At 30.3% G+C, this 23,990-nt stretch overlaps 1 protein-coding gene across 4 annotated transcripts; it reads right to left on the reverse strand.

Moving 5' to 3' along the window:
* Positions 1–853: 853 nt before the first annotated feature.
* LOC111632786 (mucin-5AC-like) lies at positions 854–21,128 on the reverse strand. 4 transcript variants are annotated; one of them, XM_023377312.1, is made up of 12 exons: positions 19,606–21,128; positions 19,468–19,539; positions 12,622–12,669; positions 12,495–12,557; positions 8,321–8,365; positions 6,459–6,749; positions 6,039–6,422; positions 5,688–5,966; positions 2,894–3,013; positions 1,967–2,067; positions 1,748–1,844; positions 854–1,683 (listed from the first exon to the last, which is right to left on the reverse strand). In XM_023377312.1, the coding sequence occupies exons 3-12, from the start codon at positions 12,656–12,658 to the stop codon at positions 1,379–1,381; spliced, it is 1,722 nt and encodes a 573-aa protein (XP_023233080.1). In that variant the 5' UTR covers positions 12,659–12,669; positions 19,468–19,539; positions 19,606–21,128; the 3' UTR covers positions 854–1,378. The 4 variants fall into 4 exon arrangements, with proteins under 4 accessions (XP_023233080.1, XP_023233082.1, XP_023233079.1 ...); XM_023377314.1 differs by having other exon boundaries at positions 6,039–6,710; positions 8,342–8,365; XM_023377311.1 differs by having other exon boundaries at positions 6,039–6,749.
* Between the last annotated feature and the right edge of the window lie 2,862 nt (positions 21,129–23,990).

Here is a 23,990-nt window from a genome sequence, read left to right on the forward strand (position 1 = left end):
TTAGATCTAAGCAAATAAGGATTAGTTAACAAAGATGTTTAATTACTATAAACACATTATTATTTTCGATTAGTTGACAGTGAGCAGAAGGATGGATAACACGTCCGAATTTAATGCAATTCTGAATAAGATTTAAAATATTGGAAAGTGTTTTCTATTATTTTTATAGGAAAATTTTCAATCTTTACTATTTCAAATATTGTTTGAGAACGTCAAAATTCCGTTATTCCGCTTCATTCTTCCTGAAGAACTAACCTTCATTCTAATTGGATGAGGTCCGGAATGTCTTTAATCCAATAGAATTTGTTTTTTGCTCTTGATAATGATTCTAAGAAGTTGAAAGTACAGGGATGAAGTCTAAGACTTATATTTTATTAATTTCCCAATAAAGTAGTTCTTAAAGGCTTGAGTTTTGTGGAAATTACAATAAAAAATAGATTAACTGTTAGATAATTTTTTATCAATTAATCATTTCCTATGTGGATAAAATCATTGGACACTGGTCGTGAGTTTGAACCTCCCAACAGCCGAGCCATTTGGAGTTTTCCAAAGTTTCTTCATGTGTCTAACACCTAAATAGAGGACAAGTTTTCCCATAGAAAGTCCCCTTCTTGTTAACTCATTCAAGTGTTGCATTGCAGTATATATTTTATATGTAACTGGTATACATATAATGCATCATCAGTCTAGTTTAATTCAATTGAATTAATTTCACTCTCACTATGCCATATTAATATAGATAATTACTCATTATGTTACAGATTATTCCTCATTAAGAATGCTAATTATACTTTCTTTGTAAAAAAAATTTCAAATGTCATTTATATATGTTATAGCATTTTGCAAATGATATTAACAGTATACTTGTATTACTTATATTTATTTATTATTGTCAGTTCAAAAATAGGTAAATCATAATAAATGTTGAAAACACATCTCTGGTAAACAGTTACATATTAATGTGAAAAATGTGACCACCAATTCAATAGAATCTTCAATAAAATGCATAAGATATAAGAGAGTCCTGTCTATGGATCAACATGTTAGTTTTCTAATATTTATAAAAGAAAATTCAATTTAAATTGTATAAAAATATACATGGAATATTTTCATTCTTGCATACGTTCGGAAATGAATGTGTTTTAATCTAATCTTTAAGATTTCTCGTTTAACATATGGGACTAATATCATTATTACTAAATATTACAAAATAGAGGGATTGGTTATTGTTTGTATTTTGCTTTTAATTTCAAATCACAGTATATTATATTTTTAATTAATTATTTATATACTAACATTAAATTCAATGACATAGTAACAATTTAAAATAGCATTTGAATCTGATTTTTGATTATTCAATATATTAAGTATTGCAGCACTAGTGCGAGGGTTCCTGAATAAAATCTAATATGAAATCTTCCCAATTTTTGCCTACACCGAGAGACTGGCAAGCCATGGAATACTTGTGTTGTATACAAATTATAAATTTGATAGTTTTAATAATGGCTATCAATTCTTCTGAAAGTATTGTTTCGCCTAGAAAATCTGCAAGGTGTTGTAGTTTATCGATTTCGGTACTTCCAGAGATCTTTTTCTTAGAAAACTGGACAAAGTAGGATGCACAGAACAGGAGAAAGGCTAATGTGGATACCATTAATTCTATATCTTTAGAAGCTTTTGTTCCTAAATAATTTAGTAAATTGTTAAAATCTAAGAATAAATTCTTAAAATGAAAATATAATCTTACCTAGAGAATTTAAACCGGCTTCTCTGAGATATAACAAAAATGGCTTTTTAAGAATTCCTTTCTGGAGGAGATTTCCTTCTGTGCAAAATCCACCATTCTGAAAAATTTCAAACAATTCTATTGAATTTTGGCAATTTTTTTTTGTTATGTACATTCCTAATAACAATTAAAATGTAAAGTCAAATTTGATAAGGGCTTTTGAAAATGTAATTTGCTTACTTTATTAATAATGTTAAACATATCTATGATTGTTTTTCGTAATTTATCGTCGCAGTCCGAGTCTAAAATTTCTGGTTCCGGTTCCGAAATAGCATTTTCACCTGTAAAACGATAAAAATTAGATTAGATAATAAAATATTAATGTGATTTGTGCTGTATGACTGACTGGACCATCACTGGAGCAACAGAACATTGTGTGAATGCCTTAATTAAAATGCATAATACAAACTGTTGATATATCTGACCAAGTTTTTGACAGTCAGTTGAATAACACTAAAAGCAATAGTAAGTTAAGTAACTTCTGTGTTTTTAGTTAGAGTTAAAAATGAAAAAAAAAACTTTCTGCCATGTGCATATTAAGAGGGCTTATTTTCCATACCTATTGTAGGTTTATTCAAATCTGGAATGGGACAGGATAGGATACAGTGCCCATAAAAAATTCTGGGAGTTGTTCATCCAGATTTGATTCTGGATTCCTCAGTCCGATGCCTGTAATTAGCTGGACCGTATGGCCATTGCCAATAAAACAGCAACAATTATATAAAAGAGAAAATTGTCAATCTTGTGATTTGGCTGGTGCAGATAACTGACTGTTGTATAGTGTGAACAAACTTTTAGCATGCAATATGGCACAGTGAAATCAGATCAGTTTTGCATGACAAATAGTGATATATTAATGCCATACTCATCACTCTTGCCTGTTTAAAACCAAATGAAGATTTTTAAACAGGTACATATACTGAAACCTATTAATTCTCTTTCTACATGATTTGTTTTGATATAAACATTTTTCCAGATAGTATAAAAAAAAATGTGTGTTTTATAATGACAAATTATCTGAATTAAATAAAAACATTACCAAAAAATACTTTAGAATTTTATGTTATCAGTTTACAAATAAAAATAAGAGACTTATTTCAAACTTACAGTATGGGACATTCTTTAATAACTCGAGTAATTCTTCGTTGTTTTCTTTCATTGCACTATTTTGGATATTAGTAAATACAAAGTCACATAATGGCAAACCACCTTTACATTTAACCCATTCTATGAAAAAATTAAATTAAAGATTAGAATAACAACATAAGAAAAATTGAAATTTTCAATAAAATTATTATAATTATAGAATAGTTATAAACTGTGTATTTATTGAATTTGTTTCTATTCTTTTAAAATTAAGTCACTTAAAAACAAATTTTTCATTGAAAATATCAAAACTGTTGAACACTTCAGACTGATATGCAGTTTCATTGTATACCGAGCACAGAAGAAGTTTACTTTTATTTTAATTATCTTAGCAATGATTTTGGAAAAATCACTCAGCACCTAGGCTCAAAAGGTCTGTAATACCGGGTATGGACCTATTTGATATCCCACCCACCCAAAGATCCATGGGTACAATCAATGCATAATGCAGAATCTGAGGTGGTGGTTATCTCGTCCATGGCTGAAATACCAGACTCCTAGAGTGGCCGACAAAGTAATGACTAGTTTTTGTATTTTACTGTACAAAATTACATTTAGAATATGTTGATAGTCATACAGAACCCCATTGTTGAAGAGGTGCAAATGTGCATTATTGTGGAAGGTTGTCATTTTAAGTATGTGCAATAAATAGTATACTACAGATGTTTGCATGTGCTATGTTTTTTATTTAATGGCATTTGATATTTTTTACTAAATTAGATCATTTGAATATCCATAACACTGCTAACCTAAACCTAACTGTACTTGCATTCCCTGCAGTGCAATGTGGAAAGAGGAGAGTTACCTGACCTCTAATAGGAAATGATGATTTTTCCCATTGAAAAGTTTTACTTGCATTTTGCAGTAATGCACTCACCTGTCATCTCTGGCAGCCTGTTGCAGGATTCTACTCAATTTTTTGGAATGTACTAAAAGGTAATAGTATGTATTTTTATTTTTATCATATGCTACAATATTATCCTCTCTCCCAAAAGAGTTGGAGAGGGCAGAAATTTACACCACTATTTAATGCATGTTTAATGTGGTATATGTTGGCAAAGATCTACAGTGATTGCTGTATTAGTGGACCTGGGAGAGACTTTTATCATCGTCCTGCATAAACTTTTATAAAAATAATAATAAAATAAGCAAACTAACAAAATTTTTCTCATTAATTAATTAAAGAAAGAATCAATAATAATTGTCTACTTTATAATTTTCATTAAAATATAACTTTGAATTCTAATAAAAAAGTTATATTATTTTATAGAACAATAATAAAAATTTGTTCTAATTTAAAATAAAAAATGTGTAGGTATTGTGTTTATAAAAACATTGTATCTTAAATAACTTAGGAAACAATGTGATGCTACAGACTTCTGAATAATATAGCACAATCCACCTTTTGCAATTGCAGGTATGTTTTTGGAATTAGCATGTCCTGAAAACCAGGGCTGTGGAGTTGGAGTAAGAAAAAATGTGTCAACTCCTGCATTTTAAATTTAGTTTAGTTTTTTTATTTAAATGAATTTATAATAAATTTTCTTTTATTATTTTTAAAAATCTTTTTTGTATTTTGTTATAATTCATTTATTTTAAACACAAAATACATTAATTTAAATATGTAATGTTTTGTAGTATTTGTGTTTAGTAGTTAAATTATTTTGACCCAATTGAATTTGAATATTTTTGAATCATTCCTTTATTATCCCTGCTCTAAATAAGTACTCTATTTTTCTGAATGAGCCAGACTAATTGATCAGAGTACATATTTTTCTTTTCTGAACAAGAGGCTGAAGTAGCTAGATTGCACACTTATTAGTTGGACTAACTCTTTTGGAAGGGTGAAATTGAAGTGCAAATGCTGTCGAATGTATGTAGATATAGAATTTTATTGCCCCCTTTCTCCTCTTATTAAGTATTTGTTAAAAATTCGTTTTTTTATTCAAATAAATATTAATGTAAGTTAAATATTAAATATATTAATTATAAAAGTATTTGGGTAAATGACTCAGGCTCCTTTCAGAGTTCAGAGTAGGGTAACCCCTATGAGCATCTCTGCCCCCATAAAATGACTTGGTATTTAATTTTGCTGGAGTTGGAGTAGAGTTTTTTTTACCAATTCCGCAGCCTTGCTGAAAACAATACATTTGAATTTCAGTTAAAATTATCATTATCTTCAGCTATTTTTTTAAGTCCTCGTTTTACACTATTGACCTTAACATGTGGTTGACAAAATGTAATTGTCATTGGTTAACCAGTGCTTTAAACTATAATACTGCGAGTAAATAATATTTAAAATGTTTAATGTTCAACATTTAAATTGCTGGCATTTCTTACTTCAAATGTTAACTGTTGTTAAAGACATTACTGAAATAAACAATAGGCAAACAACACTGGATAAATTATTAATTAATAACAATAATTGTAATTAATGAAGCTTCAAATTATACTTTAACATATCCTTGTTATATATCCATTATTTAACACAATCAAAAAATTGTCTTAACATCCTTTTAGAGTCAATAAAACACAAATTTCCAGTAACTTTACCCTATTAAAGACTGTACAGAGTTTTGAGACACTTTTGATTCCTACCTGCTCTGTGTGTAGGACCACGTACTCCTTAACAATCCCCTTAAATTGTACACACAACATTAAGGGGTTGTCTATTAATTAATGGTATAGGAGTGCTTCAAATTAATACAAGAAGTTGATTTCACCAAGCTTAAAAAATTGATTTTCTTTCTCATACCTTTTAATTCAATGAATATTGAATAGGTAGTTAATTCCTTCTGTGTAATTTCTGTTTCTCTGTCATTGATGACAATTTCAGTATCACCAAATTTAACTACTTTTGATCTTGACATCTTGGAAGAATCATCTACAAGTCTATGCCTCTTGATTAAAGATTGTTGATGAAGTGACAACGAAGCTATATTCTCTGTTTGCATAGCGCAGATTGGTTCACATGGTTCGAATAATAATCTAGGAGGATGAAGGGGAGCAGCTCCAAGAGCAATGTCTGATGAATCTGTTGAAAAACCATCATCATTAAATTTAAAATCTGAAAATGAAAAATAGATATTTGATATTTTTTTTTTACTTGAAGAAGATAAGTAAGTTGGTACACCAGGTCTACTAACAAATTCTACTAATGTGGCTGATGGACTGCTTCCAAAACATGGTACTGAGGAGGGGGATTGACCACTTCCAAAGCCTGAAACTGAGGAGGGGAATGCACCACTTCTAAAACATGGTACTGAAGACGGTGTTGGACCACTTCCAAAAAATTGTGATACTGAAGTGGGTGTTCGACCACTTAAAAATTGTGGTACTGGAGTGGGTGTTGGACCACTTCCAAGATGTGGCACTGAAGAGGGTGTTGGACCACTTCCAAAAACTTGTGATACTGAAGAGGGTGTTGGACCACTTCCAAATTGTGGTACTGAAGAGGGCAATGGACCACTTCCAAAAACTTGTGATACTGAAGTGGGTGTTCGACTACTTAAAAATTGTGGTACTGGAGTGGGTGTTGGACCACTTCCAAAAACTTGTGATACTGAAGTGGGTGTTCGACTATTTCCAAATTGTGGTACTGAAGAAGGCAATGGACCACTTCCAAAAAATTGTGGTACTGAAGAGGGTGTTGGACCACTTCCAAATAATTGTTGTACTGAAGTGGGTGTTTGATTACTTCCAAATCGTGGTACTGAAGAGGGTGTTGGACCACTTTCAGCATCTGGAAGAGGTTCATCTCCCTTCTCAGCTTCAAAGTCTGAAACAGAGTACAATGAACTGCTTCCAAACTGTGGTACTGTGGAGGAATAAGGTTGAATTACATGCATTTGATTCTACAAAATTTGCATCTAATTCAATGCTTTCATTTAGATAAAACCTATCTTACCAAGTTTCTACATTTAATTTATTTAATTTAAACAATACAGTAATACCCCAAACTTACACGATAGGTGGGACTGAGCGATAACCACGTAAGTCGGGGTATAATTTCTCAATGTGTATAAAATCCAAGTCAGATGTATGTAAGCTAATAAATGTTCTCATTAATCTTATCTTGTCTTTTGATTCGTTCATTGTTACAAGAAATCACCACATAGTCTCTCTCGAGTCTTCGTAGATATAACAAACACAGAAATAAATAACACAAAATAAATTGTAGTTGTGTGTCAATTCTGCGTGACATGTCTGAACATGTAAGTTGAACAATAGTGTGGAGGGAATGAGTAATCAAGAGTTGCATGGTGCTCAAACAAAAGACGAATCGACGAGATTTGAAAATCGCATAACTCCGGGTTTGCGTAAGTCGGGGTATCACTGTACTTAACTTTTGAATGTCAATTTTTTAAAAAAATTATTTCATCAAAAAATTGATGAAACATCACAGGTTAGATCCGAAGAAATTAATCGACGTTTTTTTGTCTGGACTGTATTTTATCAGAGACAAAAACTTCTGAGTGTTATCTTCATTATTCTTTATTCACTAACGAAAATATAATATACAATTATGCAAACACGCTAAGCAATAATCTTAAGTTTGAAAGTGAAATAGAAAATAAAAATGAAATCAATTATCTAGACATAACTCTATACTGGGAAAGAAACACTCTCAATATAAAACCTTACAAAAAAAGCAGCAATGTAGATAAAATTCTTAATTATAAATCATATAATCCTATAACAATAAAAAGAAATATATTTATTAACTTATCATTTTGTTGTTCTCTTTCTTCTACCTTAGGTATTCTGTTCTATATCTTTGAAAGTGCTGTTATAAAATTATCTTGAACGACTACCCAAACAGATTACTAAAAAAGTGGACAACTGCATATATATAAAAAACAGATTCAATGTTAAATATAAAAATGAGAATACTACATATATGTCATTCCCCTATATTAAAGGAACATTTGAAAAGTATAGAAAAGTTTTCAGTAAGCATGGTGTTACACTAGCAGCCAAATTAAAAAATAAAATTAAAAACAACATTAATACCAAACCAAACAGGTGTAATATATAACATAAAATGTATATGTAAAAGGTGAAAAATACAAAATATTGCACCCGAAATGCATAGTGAATAAAGATTAATGAAGATAACACTCAGAAGTTTTTGTCTCTGATAAAATGCAATCCAGACAAAAAAACGTCCCTTAACTTCTTCGGATCTAACCTATGATGTTTCATCAATTTTTTGAAGAAATAATTTTTTAAAAAAATTCACATTCAAAAGAATATAAAAAACCGCACCATTGATATAATATATATCTATTACTTATATTAAATAATTAAACTATTTAGAGACTATTTACTTTGTAAAATATAATATTTTATAGTTAATATGTTTTTTAATATAAATAAAATATGTACCTGATTGATTTAAACTCTTACCACGACATTTTCTTTTTTTCCTTCCTGTGATAATAAAAATTCAAACATCAATTTTAAAACTTTTACAGGAAATCCTCATTACTTTGAACTCAGATAGTTCAAAATATTGTTAGTTCATAACTGTGGTTTTGTCCTGGCCAGAGATGTACATGTTAAGGAATCTGATTATTTTGAATTTCAAAGTAATCATATTTCGAAGTGAAAATTCTGTCCATACTATGATATGTGTATGTTAACTGGTTCATTTAGTTCGAAGTGCCTCCATGTTATAAGAGAATAATAGACCAAGAACAATACTAAACTGGTCAATATTGCTTTGCTTTTACAGTTATATAGTTTTGGGTGTCACCTTACCCATAGACAACCCTTTTTTTTCTTTTATATTGTAAAATACGGCTGGGTTTTTGGAATGGAAAGATTGTACTACAAGCAACAGATTGAGATATTTGTAAGCTATAAGCAGTGACAGCGCTAGAGGGCATACTGTTCAAGGCAAGACATGCATTTGACATCCCTTATCTCCCTACATAAAATAAAATTGTGTTTTGAATTACCATACACCTTACACTGTCATATTTATAGTCAACTCATGCCATGTAATATAAATAAAAAATATGCCTGAAAATTTTGTGCAACTTTATGAAAATTTGCCATCCTGGGCAAATGCCCAGTTTGCCCAAATGATAGCATCAGCCTTGGCTCTAGGTTACTAAATTTGGGCAATTTACTATGTTTTGGGCTGCTGTAAAACTAATTTGTACTACATTTCAAGGAATTCTGCTTTATTTTTTTTTTATAAAACCTATCCAGCAACCTGTTAGGTTCTCACTGCACATGCTGTTTACCTGCAGTTATTTGTTATTTTTGTTAATAATTACTTATATTCTGTATATATGTATTCCATTTGCTTAATAAATTACATCAATTAAATGGCATTTGGCATGTTTTACAAAAATATGTAAATCTTGGATAAATCAAAATGTGATTATTCAAAGTTGTGATTTTTTTTGTCCCTTGAATTTCGAACTAATGAGGATTTCCTGTATTTAAATATAATTTCTTTGATGATCTATTATTATTAAAACAATATAAAAGGATTTTGTTTGTAAAACAATATAAAAGGATTTTGTTTGTAAAACAACATAAAAGGATTTTGTTTGTAGGAAAAAAAAACATAAAAGGAAATAATTTACCATATTTTCGTGCATCTAACGCACAGATAATTTGCATTTGAAATACAGATTATAGGCCAATTTTAAATTCAATTAAGAACCTGTCAAGTGTCTGTTCCTTCATCTAAAGCCACCAACAATAGTGCCAAACATTCAATATTTGGGCACCCATAAGTAAGATTAACTGTTTAGAAAATTACATGTAACTCATGCATGACAAGGAGAAAAACACTTTTTATAATTTAACCTGTTTTGACTCTTTCCACCCTTTGAGCACAGAGAGCCTTTTAATCGTATGCATTATGGGTTCGGCCAATTGGAGAGCAATGAGGCCCAATGTATCTGAGACATACCATCTATGAAAAATCTCTGGTGTTCTCTGCTTGCATTCAATCCTTGGCCCCCAAGAGTGGCAGGCTGAGGCCTTTACTGCCCCAGCCACTGCCCAACACATTATATTAGGAGCTTGGACCTAACACCCAGGGGCAGATCTAGGCTTTTTGGGGCATAGGGCTTATTGAAGTTCTATGGGGCCCGATTTTTTGTTAGTTTAAGAATCTTTAGGTTGTAATTTTAAACCCAAATTTGATGACCTGACCAATTATGTTACATTGATTACAATAAAACAAATAATATAATATACTAGCTGCAAGGACCCGCTTCGCTGGGTTTTTATTTGTGGGCAAAAAGTAACGATAGTGAAGATTAAGATAATTACATTATAGCCAATCTTACCAGTTTTCACAGAATGCAAGAATTAGGTCCCCCATTTCCAGACTAATTAGAGACCTGGTCCCAATTCTGTTTCTGAACGTCTCCTGTTCACATACAGTCAAACAAACTGTTTTCAATGTTTCTGGAACGTTTACAATCGTTCTATAATCAAACCAATATTCGAATTTTATGTTCGAATTAAATTCAAACAAATTCGAACATAACATTCGAAATAGAAAACCACTTTCAACCACTTTCAGCCCCATATCTCCCGCACCCTTATAGCTATCGAGACGCAACCCCCATAGTGCATGAATGGAGACTTGGGGCTACCACCACATACAAACAGCATTCATGTGCGATGTGTAGTTTTGGCAGAAAAGTGAAATATAGGGACATACATGTCCATTTTTATATATATAGATATAGATATAGATTATTACTTTTTCATANTACATATATATACATAAGATATAGATTAATAATAATAATAATAATGATAATTTATAGTAACTATTTTTTACTATATAGTAAGTGCTCTTTGTTAATAAAATAGTATTAAAAATTTATGATAATTCAAATTTTGTGGGCCCTTGACATTTGGGGGCCCAGGGCTTAAACCCTATTAGTCCTTATGTACATACATCTGCCCCTGCTAACACCTCATATGGAGCACACTCTTCTCCCGATTGCATGTTATAATTTATTAATAATAATACTTATTTTTTATTCTAATGATATATTTCTGTCAATAATATGCCATTTGTATTATTTACATGTGAAGTTTAGTACATTCCTTTCAGGTTTTTTTGGTCATTTCCCATTTTTTATAATTACATCTAAAATGAAGAAAAACAATATTCTAATGTTTGACATGATATCCTATAAATTGTATACCAATACCATAATTTCAATAGCTAATCTAGAGTTGTGGGACATTTGGCAGGACATGTTTTGCAAAATTTTTATTTTCATTCTAGCAATTTTCTGCAAAGTATATATCATTGCAAGTTATACACACAAAAATACAGTACTTAATTTTTGTACATCATCATCAAGCAATAACAGATGCAATTCTGTGTTCTGTTCCCATGAAGTTTTATGTAAATTAGAGTGTGAATGCAAATACCTCTTTTCGTTATTTTTATACTGATAACTAAAAATTCAGAACTAGACTTTAGTCGGAATTTGATGTTAACAAATAATCTAAAGAAAATTCATCATTTTTAATAAATGTTTTAATGCAGGGTCTTCCGAAACGAATGCTAACCATTTTAAATTATTGTAATTATATTAATTATTATTTCAGTGGTATGTGATACACACCAATCAATAGAGTAACCATCAGAGCTTCCACTAGCTTCTAAAAATATACAGCATAAAATGCTGCATATTTACGCAAACAAGTACCAGAATGTTGATTAGCAATTTTGTTTAAAGATATTGATTTTAGAACATCATATCAAGCCAATTCAAAGTATTCCATAAACATTAATCATTCTATAATTAAAAGCTTTTCTGGCTCAAATGTTTCAGACATATTTTGATGTTTTTGTAAAATTATGAAGCCATTTATACTTTGAATCTCAAATAAAATTGATAAAAAGTTAAACTGAAAATATTGCATTCTAATTAAATACAAATTACAGATTCTTTTTCGGTTAATGCATGGTTATTAAATTAAATAAATAATTTATAGTAGGCATTCAATTTAATAGACTTAAAGAAAAAGTTATGAATTTTTCCTTAGGACAGAAAATTTTTTTCTTTATGTATAGACCACGCTAAAAATTTGGGCCAATGAGGCAATAAGTATAAAGTATGCAATATACATTATATTTTATTCATACATTGTAACATCTGATACTATGGCAAAAAGCTCAATTGCCTGGGGCTCCAACACAAATCTTTTATAAAAAAAAAATATTCACCCAAGAAAAAATGTCTGAAGTCAACACTGTAAGTAGGACACCCTAATTAAAATTTGCCAGGACCTCATGAAGCTATAACACACCACTGATGTTGTAAGTTCATAATAAATATGTGTTTTTAACCATACTTGATATAATGGACTTTAAGCAATAGTGGAACCCTTCGCCCAATTAGTGTTTTTTAAATCGAGGGCCTATCAAACTAAAAATAATTTCCCTTCTCATAAGAATAATTAAATTTGATATAATTACATCTCCAATTCAAATTAATATATTGATAGTACAATTAATATGAATTAATGCTACAATAAGTTAAAACAAAAGTGTAATATATACTTGTTTCTGGTTTCTCAATGATTTCTTCAGAATCGGCACTAAGCAATTTTAACGCTCTTACATCTGAAAAAAAAAACCATTAAAAAATATACAAATTTAGATTTTCTTTTATACTATTTAAAAATACCTTCTGTAGGGAATACTTGTGCTGAGATAGGTTCCATATCAGAAGCATCTTTATTCACAAAAAGTAAAATAAATTAAAAATAGGAAATTAGAATTTATGTAATATTTACAATACAGTATAACAAAATTTATTGCTAACTAAAAGCTATTTACGTCTACTGTACGTGTAGTTTATATTGAAAAAAATGATAAAATCCCAAATAAAACATAATTGAATTTGACCAAAACACTGAAAATCATATATTTTAATTTTTAAAATTAACAAAAAAAACTTCATATGGATAAAAACAGTTCAAAAAATCATTTATTTGGGTTAGAATTAATGGAATAAGGGGCAATGCAACACTTGAGTTATCTGCTACTGGAGTGTTGCCACATAGGAAGAGATTCTATGGAAAACCAGCCTGAATTTAGGTGTTAGGTATGAGAAGAAAACCTGGAAAACAATACTGAAGGATATAAACTAACAATCAACTACCAGTATTTGTGTTTCTGTGTAGTGAACTGCAGATTTATTCAGGATAAAATGTTTTTTCAAAATAGCAACACCTTATTGTCAGGTCCAACTGAAAAAACAGAATTTAAATAAAATTATCACCAGATTGTTCTAGAAAACTGTTTTTGGCTTTTTGAACGCACTGGAATTGTTGTTTTCATTCAAATTACATTCTTTCAGACTATTTAGATCATCCTTTCTCACAGTGCGCAATAACGCCCCCGTGTGGGCGCTGGAGGCTTTCAGGGGGAGTACAAGGCTCAGTGATTAAATATGAGTTTTATTTCTTCTCATTGAAACATTCTTTGATCTCAGAAATAAGATATGGGTCATACCCTATCTATCCTATCCATATAATAATGCATGTTTAAACATTATATTTGCAATAACTGCAACAGATGGTAATGTAAAAAAGTAAGTTAAAAATTATGGGGGCACTAGATTTTTTTTAATCTCAAAGTGGGTGGTGGTTGAAATAAGTTTGAGAACCTGTGATTTAGATCTAATAAAAATGTTGCTGCCATCACGATAAATGTTTTATAGATTAAACTATTTTCTTACAGAATTACTGGAATGAATCACACACAATCAAGAACCTTTAAAGTCCAGTAACATTTCATTGAAATTTGTGTTACTGGACTTTAAAGATTCTTAAATGTTTTATTCTGAATAAATCCAAATGCAAGGAATGGTTTATAGTATTTATACAGATTTGTTCGTTTATCTACAGACTCATTAATGTTACAACCTATTTTAAAACCTGGCCAGTGATTTAAATAGGCCTGTGACTAGACGGCCAAGGAACAAGACCCAAAATATCCAGAATGGACCACCTCAAAAATTTCCTGTTTTTTTTTTCGGGTCATCCGTGGCAATAGGCTGACACCTTAACCACTCAGCTGTCTGGCCATCATAAAAATACGTTTATAATATTCCAAAATGCAACATTTAAAAAAAAAATCACAGACTAATATATAACAAATTTTCATGAAGTACTTTTTAATAGCTAGCCATTATTACATCATCATCAAAATTGGTATGGACTGACTTAATTTGAGCCAAGTTGAATGCATTGCTATAGAAAATACATCTGGCAAGAATGAAAATAATTTAGAATATTGATCTCTTTATAAAATATTTATATCAATAACATTTTTATTTTTATTGTTTGTATCCTATTGGCCCTCAAACTCAACTTCATGAAGACTCAGTAGACCAAGTCTCTGAAAATGACGAGTCAGTTTTACAGATAGAGACAACGGTAGTCTAAATATGGGGTTCCTACTCAATTTTTGTTTTAAATTCCATGATTTTGCTTGACTTCTCCTGACCAACTTTCTACAAATTCTCTGACCCTTAAGATATGGCACATTTACAACATAAGTCGGCATTTGACTTACTATGCACATATGCTATTGCTTCTCCAAATTTTTAGTTATTTTTTCTAATTTACGGTTATATATATTTTTAATAATTGCCAAATTATTAAATTTAAATATTTTATTAAATTAGTTTATCCTGTTATTAATCCATAATCATAAATCTACATGGCTTTGAAAAATAAGAAACAAGCAATTATTTTATTATTATTCATTAACAAATTCTTTATAATCCATGCAAAAAATATATATTTATTAAATTTATCCCTTAATAAACAGTAAAAAAAAAATCAGAAATTGTTTTGTTATGCAATCAAGATTATTACAATGAAAAAAAGTTAAATATTACCATTTAAATTAGAATAATTTGAGTTACTAATTGCTGTAAAAATAATTTGGACTAAGGTGCATTTCAAATTTATACGCACACGAAAAAATTAAAGTGAAACCCAAATTCGCTGCATTAAGTGACAAATGTTTTATTAAAAATAACATGGATTTACATGTTTCCACACTGCAAAATAAGAATTTTAATCAAACATTAACATTTTGTCACCGAAAATAATATTTTTGAAAATTTTGTACAAAAAACTGTTACATATTTATCTGGACAGGTTTCAAATTGCAAAGTTTTCTTACAATTTAATGGCCAATGTAACTACTATTTAACTTAATTAAAGATTCAATTAGGCATTGTTTCAATTAGATTCTGAAGGAATTCAATCTTAAGTTTATCCCAAGCATCTGAAATTGCTGCCTTCAAATCACGAATTGTGGAAAACTGCTTTCCATTGGCATAAATTGTACAAACTATCATCCCCCAAAGATTTTCCATCAGATTCAGGTCAGGGCTTCTAGCAGGCCATGTCATCAGATTAATATATTTACATTTAAACCACATTTTTGTTGATTTAGAGGCATGCACAGGGACATTGTCTTGAAAGATCCAATTTGGTCCAGCTTCTAATAAATGATCTTCAAGCATGGCTTGATAGTTCTCTGAATTCATTCTTTGAGTTATAAATGCTAAATCTGTGGTTCCATTGAATCCAAACGCATCCCAAACCATTATTGATCCCCACCCATTTGGCGTTTTGAAAATATTTGTTTTTCGGTTCTTAAATCTTGCCAGTAATACTTCCAACCGTCTGGACCATCTAAGTTGAATTTTTTTTCATCACTGAACAAAACTTCAATCCATTCTTCGGACCATTTCATGTGTTTTTGTGCCCAATCAAGTCTGTCACTTTTGTGCTTTAATGAAAGTGGTGGCATTACAGCTTTTTTTCTGAATTTTAACATTGGAGATTTATTTAAAACTCTCCACACTGTTGTGCTGCTACAAGGCAAGTCTAATTCTTGTTTTATTTTTCTTACTGATGTTTGTTTTGTTGAGCAAACCTTGATGATTTGTCTACAATCGCAATATGTAAGCTTGGGTTCTGGACCTGTCTTGAATTTTAGTACATCCTTGCCACATCTTTTTCATAAAAAATCACCAACAGCTGATTTTGGATGATTTATATATGCTGCAATTTCTCTTATTGACTTGCCTTGTAATTTATAGGCATAAATCTGCCTTTTTTCATAATCAGATTAGAACTTTGAACAACAAAGAATTTGTATTACAATTAGATATGTAAGCTAATTTGCATATTTCAATGCTTGAAACTAAACAATATTCTATTTAAGTCATGAAATGAGTGCCTATCCAGATAAATATGTAACAATTTTTTGTACAAAATTCTCAAAAATATTATTTTCAGTGACAAAATGTTAATGTTTGATTAAAATTCTTATTTTGCAGTGTGGAAACATGCAAATCCATGTTATTTTTAATAAAACATTTGTCACTTAATGCAGCAAATTGGGTTTCGCCTTAATTTTTTCGTGTCCATATAAATTTGAAACGCACCTTACATTTCAAGGAATTCTGCTTTATTTTTTTTTTATAATAAAACCTTTCCAGCAACCTGTTAGGTTCTCACTGGACATGTGCTGTTTACCTGCAGTTTATTTATAAGTAATTATTAACAAAAATAGCATTCTGTATATATGTATTCCATTTGCTTAATAAACTACATCAATAACATCTGATCCTATGGCAAAAATTCAATTGCCTGGAGCCCCCACACAAATCATTTATAAAAAAAATTTCCCCCAAGAAAAAATGTGGATCAACACTGAAAGTCTGAAGTCAACACTGTAAGTAGGACACCCTAATTAAAATTTGCCTTGACCTCATGAAGCTCTAACACACCACTGACATTGTAAGTTTGTAATTAATAGCAAAGTTGAGGCTGAAATTTTAAACACAAAAACGTGTACGTCAGACTTTCAGTGCTGGTTTCCTGAAAGCCTAGAACAGCATTTCTCAACCTGGGAGTCGCGGTGATATTAAAGGGGGGTCACGAAACAATAATAAAATCATTTTTTTGCATAAAATCATTTATTATAAACTTATAAACATTTTACTTACAATAAGTACACATGTAAAGAAAAGAAATTAATGTGATAATTGCATTTGTTTTTCATTTAAAATTTTCTCCATACATGGATCTATGTTAGAAACACACAAAAGCAAATTTTTTTCGAGTGATAAAAGACGATTCCTGTATTTTGTTTTTAGCGCAACCATAGACGAAAAACCCTTTTCACACAGATAAGACGTGGCGAAAGGGATTAATATTTTCAATGTTTCTGTGACTAAATTTCCATATTCATGTCGACGAACAAGCCAAAACGTATTTAAATCTTCAGATGTAAATTGCAGTTGTAGCATTTCGATGAGTTGGTCGTGAATCTCAACTGGTAACTTAGCAGCGGCAACAACATTTTCACTAAACAGATTCAATACCCATCTCTTCAATAAATCATTTTTATCTTCCGGAAAATACTCCGTCAACTGAGTTTTTAGCTCATACAAATGCATCTTCATGCAATCCAAACTGTGATGAATAATAGTGTCTTGTTCATTCAAATTTTTCTCAATATAATCCGAAGTGAGTGGAAACATATCCAAATTTTTGCTTTGAAGGCGAATAATCCAGGGGCCATATTCTGGTCACGGTCTCTAGTCTCTAATCCAAATGATTAGCCAATCAGCGACTGGCTTGTGAGAGACGAGAGACCAGAATACGGCCCCAGATATCAAGCTTCTTAATGTCTGTCATTAATAAAATGTTTTTATCACGTCCTTGCAAATTCACATTCAAGTCGTTTAAATGCGAAAATACATCAGCTAAGTAAGTCAACAACAACATACACTCATTATTCTATTTAGAATTGCGTTTGTTTATTTGTTTATCCTGAAAAAATATTATTAATTCNGCCCAGGGCTTAAACCCTATTAGTCCTTATGTACATACATCTGCCCCTGCTAACACCTCATATGGAGCACACTCTTCTCCCGATTGCATGTTATAATTTATTAATAATAATACTTATTTTTTATTCTAATGATATATTTCTGTCAATAATATGCCATTTGTATTATTTACATGTGAAGTTTAGTACATTCCTTTCAGGTTTTTTTGGTCATTTCCCATTTTTTATAATTACATCTAAAATGAAGAAAAACAATATTCTAATGTTTGACATGATATCCTATAAATTGTATACCAATACCATAATTTCAATAGCTAATCTAGAGTTGTGGGACATTTGGCAGGACATGTTTTGCAAAATTTTTATTTTCATTCTAGCAATTTTCTGCAAAGTATATATCATTGCAAGTTATACACACAAAAATACAGTACTTAATTTTTGTACATCATCATCAAGCAATAACAGATGCAATTCTGTGTTCTGTTCCCATGAAGTTTTATGTAAATTAGAGTGTGAATGCAAATACCTCTTTTCGTTATTTTTATACTGATAACTAAAAATTCAGAACTAGACTTTAGTCGGAATTTGATGTTAACAAATAATCTAAAGAAAATTCATCATTTTTAATAAATGTTTTAATGCAGGGTCTTCCGAAACGAATGCTAACCATTTTAAATTATTGTAATTATATTAATTATTATTTCAGTGGTATGTGATACACACCAATCAATAGAGTAACCATCAGAGCTTCCACTAGCTTCTAAAAATATACAGCATAAAATGCTGCATATTTACGCAAACAAGTACCAGAATGTTGATTAGCAATTTTGTTTAAAGATATTGATTTTAGAACATCATATCAAGCCAATTCAAAGTATTCCATAAACATTAATCATTCTATAATTAAAAGCTTTTCTGGCTCAAATGTTTCAGACATATTTTGATGTTTTTGTAAAATTATGAAGCCATTTATACTTTGAATCTCAAATAAAATTGATAAAAAGTTAAACTGAAAATATTGCATTCTAATTAAATACAAATTACAGATTCTTTTTCGGTTAATGCATGGTTATTAAATTAAATAAATAATTTATAGTAGGCATTCAATTTAATAGACTTAAAGAAAAAGTTATGAATTTTTCCTTTAGGATAGAAAATTTTTTTCTTTATGTATAGACCACACTAAAAATTTGGGCCAATGATTATAAATTACGCAATATACACTATATTTTATTCATACATTGTAACATCTGATACTATGGCAAAAAGCTCAATTGCCTGGGGACCCTACACAAATTTTTTATAAAAAAAATATTCCCCCAAGAAAAAATGTCTGAATTCAACACTGTAAGTAGGACACCCTAATTCAAATTTGCCAGGACCTCATGAAGCTATATCACACCACTGATATTGTAAGTTCATAATATGTGTTTTTAACCATACTTGATCTAACAGACTTTAAGCAATAGTGGAACCCTTCACCCAATTAGTGTTACTTAAATCGAGGACCTACCAAACTAAAAATAATTTCCCTTTTCATAAGAATAATTAAATTTGATATAATTATATCTACAATTCAAATGAACATAGTACAATTAATATGAACTAATTTTACAATAAATTAAAACGAAAGTGTAATATATACTTCTTTCTAATTTCTGAGTGATTTTCTCATAATCCTTGGCACTGGCACTAAGCAATTGAAAACTTTTTACAGCTGGAAAAAAAAACCATTAAAGAAAATAGTATAAAAGGAAATCTAAATTTGTATATTTAAAAATACCTTCTGTACTGAGGCAGGTTTCTTGCACTGAGGCAGGTTTCTTAGCAGAAGAATCTTTATTCACCAAAAGTAAAATAAATTAAAAATAAGAAATTAGAATTTATGTAATATTTACAATACAGTATAACAAAATTTATTGTTAACTAAAAGCTATTTACGTCTGATGTACATGTAGTTTATATTGAAAAAAATGGTAAAATCCCAAACAAAACATAATTAATTGAATTTGACCAAAACACTAAAAATCATGTATTTTAATTTTTAAAAGTAACAAAAAAAAACTTCATATGCATAAAAACAGTTCAAAAAAATTATTTATTTGGGTTAGAATTAATGGAAGTGCAATGTAACACTTGAGTTATCTGCTACTGGAGTGTTGCCACATAGGAAGAGATTCTATGGGAAACCAGCCCCAATTTAGGTGTTAGGTATGCAAAGAAAACCTGGAAAACAATACTGAAGGATATAAACTAACAATCAACTACCAGTATTTGTATTTTTGTGTAATGAACTGCAATTTTTTCAGTATAAAATGTTTTTTCAAAATAGCAACACCTTATTGTCAGGTCCAACTGAAAAAAAAGAATTTAAATAAAAATATCATCAGATTGTTCTAAAAAACTGTTTTCATTCAAATTACATTCTTTCAGACTCTATTTAGATCTAATAAAGAGATGTTGCTGCCATCACAATAAATCTTTTAAAGATTAAACTATCTTCTTACCGAATTACTGGAATGAATCACACACAATCAAGAACCTTTAAAGTCCAGTAACATTTCATTAAAATTTGTGTTACTGGACTTTAAAGATTCTTAAATGTTTTATTCTGAATAAATCCAAATGCAAGGAATGGTTTATAGTATTTATACAGATTTGTTCGTTTATCTACAGACTCATTAATGTTACAACCTATTTTAAAACCTGGCCAGTGATTTAAATAGGCCTGTGACTAGACGGCCAAGGAACAAGACCCAAAATATCCAGAATGGACCACCTCAAAAATTTCCTGTTTTTTTTTTCGGGTCATCCGTGGCAATAGGCTGACACCTTAACCACTCAGCTGTCTGGCCATCATAAAAATACGTTTATAATATTCCAAAATGCAACATTTAAAAAAAAAAATCACAGACTAATATATAACAAATTTTCATGAAGTACTTTTTAATAGCTAGCCATTATTACATCATCATCAAAATTGGTATGGACTGACTTAATTTGAGCCAAGTTGAATGCATTGCTATAGAAAATACATCTGGCAAGAATGAAAATAATTTAGAATATTGATCTCTTTATAAAATATTTATATCAATAACATTTTTATTTTTATTGTTTGTATCCTATTGGCCCTCAAACTCAACTTCATGAAGACTCAGTAGACCAAGTCTCTGAAAATGACGAGTCAGTTTTACAGATAGAGACAACGGTAGTCTAAATATGGGGTTCCTACTCAATTTTTGTTTTAAATTCCATGATTTTGCTTGACTTCTCCTGACCAACTTTCTACAAATTCTCTGACCCTTAAGATATGGCACATTTACAACATAAGTCGGCATTTGACTTACTATGCACATATGCTGTTGCTTCTCCAAATTTTTAGTTATTTTTTCTAATTAACAGTTATATATATTTTTAATAATTGCCAAATTATTAAATTTAAATATTTTATTAAATTAGTTTATCCTGTTATTAATCCACAATCAAATTTATATGACTGAAAAAAGAAATAAAAGCCATTATTTATTATTCATTAACAAATCCTGTGTAATCCACATATAAAAGTATACGGGTATCCCTTGATTAACATAGTTAATTAAAATCAGCACATAAAATCAAGTTAGTTTCAGGTAGCAGGTAATTTCCTATAAGCAATAAAATGTTCTTAAAATTGTCAGGCAGAATATAAGACACTATTAGTTGGATATTGGTGAAGTTTTCAGTGTCTAATTGTAGAATCAAAACAAATATATGAATAATAAACATTTTTGTAACTTTTTCTGGGTTCTTCGGGTTTACTAAATTTGAAAAATAAGCTGGATCTTCCAGAATCATTCATAAATATAAATTTGAACATTAAGATGGACTTTGAGTAAAGCGTACTTATGTGCATGCACTCTCCGTGTCAACTTTATATACAATGGAACACTAAATATCATTGAGAATTTTTAGAAGGGTCTAAAAATATGTTTGATTTCCCACATAAATGCAAGAAAGGCATCTAAAATAGTACAGTAGAAGCCAAGTTCTTTGGGTAATCCTTAACCCTTTCCCTCTCCCCCACGGTGGGAATTTCAAAAAATTACTTCTTAATGTGCATTCTCATGATGTATCCCAACTGTGTACCAAATTTCAACTTTCAACTCCTAACTGTTTGGGTTCTGCACTTATTATCATTATCAACCCATCTCAATTATATTATAAGATAAGGAAGGCAGTTAAGTATCTCAGAATGGATAGATTGTTCAAGTGTTACATTGCCTTCTCCCATCAATCTGGCAAGGAGGTATACTTCCCAGGAAGCCTTTCTATAAGAAACTGACCCTATTTAGATGTAAGTAAAGAAAACCTGGAAACTCCATCCTGTTGGCAAGATGCAAACCTGTGACCAACTACTGGTGTTTTATTCACTCGGCTATTGATGGGCTAAGCACATAACGAAGCCGGTATGAACTATTGGGGCCCAGACCCAGCTTGTGTTTTAAAATTTCGAGTAATTTCAAAAAATAATGTTTTAATGTGTGCTGGCCACTAGTTTGGTTTGCCCTCTCTATTGACTCAGGATGCTCCAATTGCAAAGAAAACAATACTCAAGATACGTCAAACAAGAATTCCTTTAATTTTTTACACAAAGTCTAAAACAGTGTTTCTCAACCTCTAACGAATCGTTGCCCCCTTCACTTCAAAATTCCGATGCCGAGGACCAAGACTAACGCCAACTTCGTACTGCATTGAATAGACTAGTGACTAGTATAATATTATTTGTTTAATTATTGTATGATATAACGAATAAAATATCTAATTATTCTTAATATAATGTTTTACTATATCGCCCAGAAAATTGTTTTTCGCCCCCAAAATATAAATTGTTACTAATCGCNACACATCCGCCCATTCTGCGCATCTGTTTCGAGCTTTCGTCGCCAAACACAATACTCCTGTGGTTCGTCATGCTCCATACTCTCCCCACATGGCTCCGTGGGACCTTTGGCTATTTCCCAAGCTGAAAATGCCGCTAAAAGGAACCCGAATTTAGTCGAGAGAAGACATTGTGCGGAATCCGACGGACCGGCTGATGGCCATTCCAAAAGATGTGTTCCAGCAGTGTTTCCAGCAATGGGAGGAACGCTGGGAGAAGTGTATACATTACCAAGGAGACTACTTTGAAGGGGATTGGGGTTTTGTACCTCAAAGTCAATAAACTTATTTCTGCCAACCAAAGATCCAATACTTTTTGAACAGACCTTGTATATCAGAAAATTTAGCCTAACAGTTTAGATACTAGAATTAAAACTTTGCAAGTACTTTTCATTAAATTTTAAAAACTTTTTATGATTCCTTGTGCTTGTTTATTCATTTTATTTGACACAATAGATCATCAACTATTAACTGAAGATTGAAACAACACATTAAATCCACTAATGACAGTATTAAGACATTCACAATTTAATTTTATTTAAAGAATTTCATAAATTAATCAAATAAATTTTTTTTGAAAATTTTCATAATAGTAATTCTTTAAAACGTTTATATGTAATATTGTTTAAAATAAAATTCCAAAAACAAAAAATAATCCAGCAATGAGTTGTGTAACTTTTCCAACAAAACATTTAAATTGTGGTGATATCATCTGTTATGATAATTTATTTAAAAGACTTTTTATAATAAAAAGAGTTTTATAAAAACTATTAATAAATTACATTAATAAATGCTAATAATGAGTAAAATTGTCAATAAGTCTGACCCTACTGGCGATACACATGCCCTTTATCTCCCCATCCCCTCAACCTTAGACCACCAAAATTCAATAGCATCAATCCCCCTAATAAACAAACATCCCAACAAAAATTTCAGAAAAATTTTCAACAAAAAGCACAGGAATTATTAAGCTTCAAAGAGGGTGAACAAAATTGTGCCCCTCCCACACACAATCTTATACACATACAGAAAAACCCTAAATTTATTTTCATTTCTTGATGTTTCAAGGTTCCAAGTCCAAAAATGTAAAAATCTTTGGGGGTCAATTTTTGAGCAATTGTCACACTTTCCTGGCTGTTATATAAATATGTTAGTTTATGAATTATTATTAATGAAAACAAACATGTTAATATTAAAGTATTAAATTCCAATTCTCATTTAAAATATTACTAACTTTGACTAACATAATTT

Source organism: Centruroides sculpturatus, unplaced genomic scaffold (assembly GCF_000671375.1).
Source record: "Centruroides sculpturatus isolate CEXI.00-Female unplaced genomic scaffold, Cexi_2.0 scaffold840, whole genome shotgun sequence".
Taxonomy (NCBI): domain Eukaryota; kingdom Metazoa; phylum Arthropoda; class Arachnida; order Scorpiones; family Buthidae; genus Centruroides; species Centruroides sculpturatus.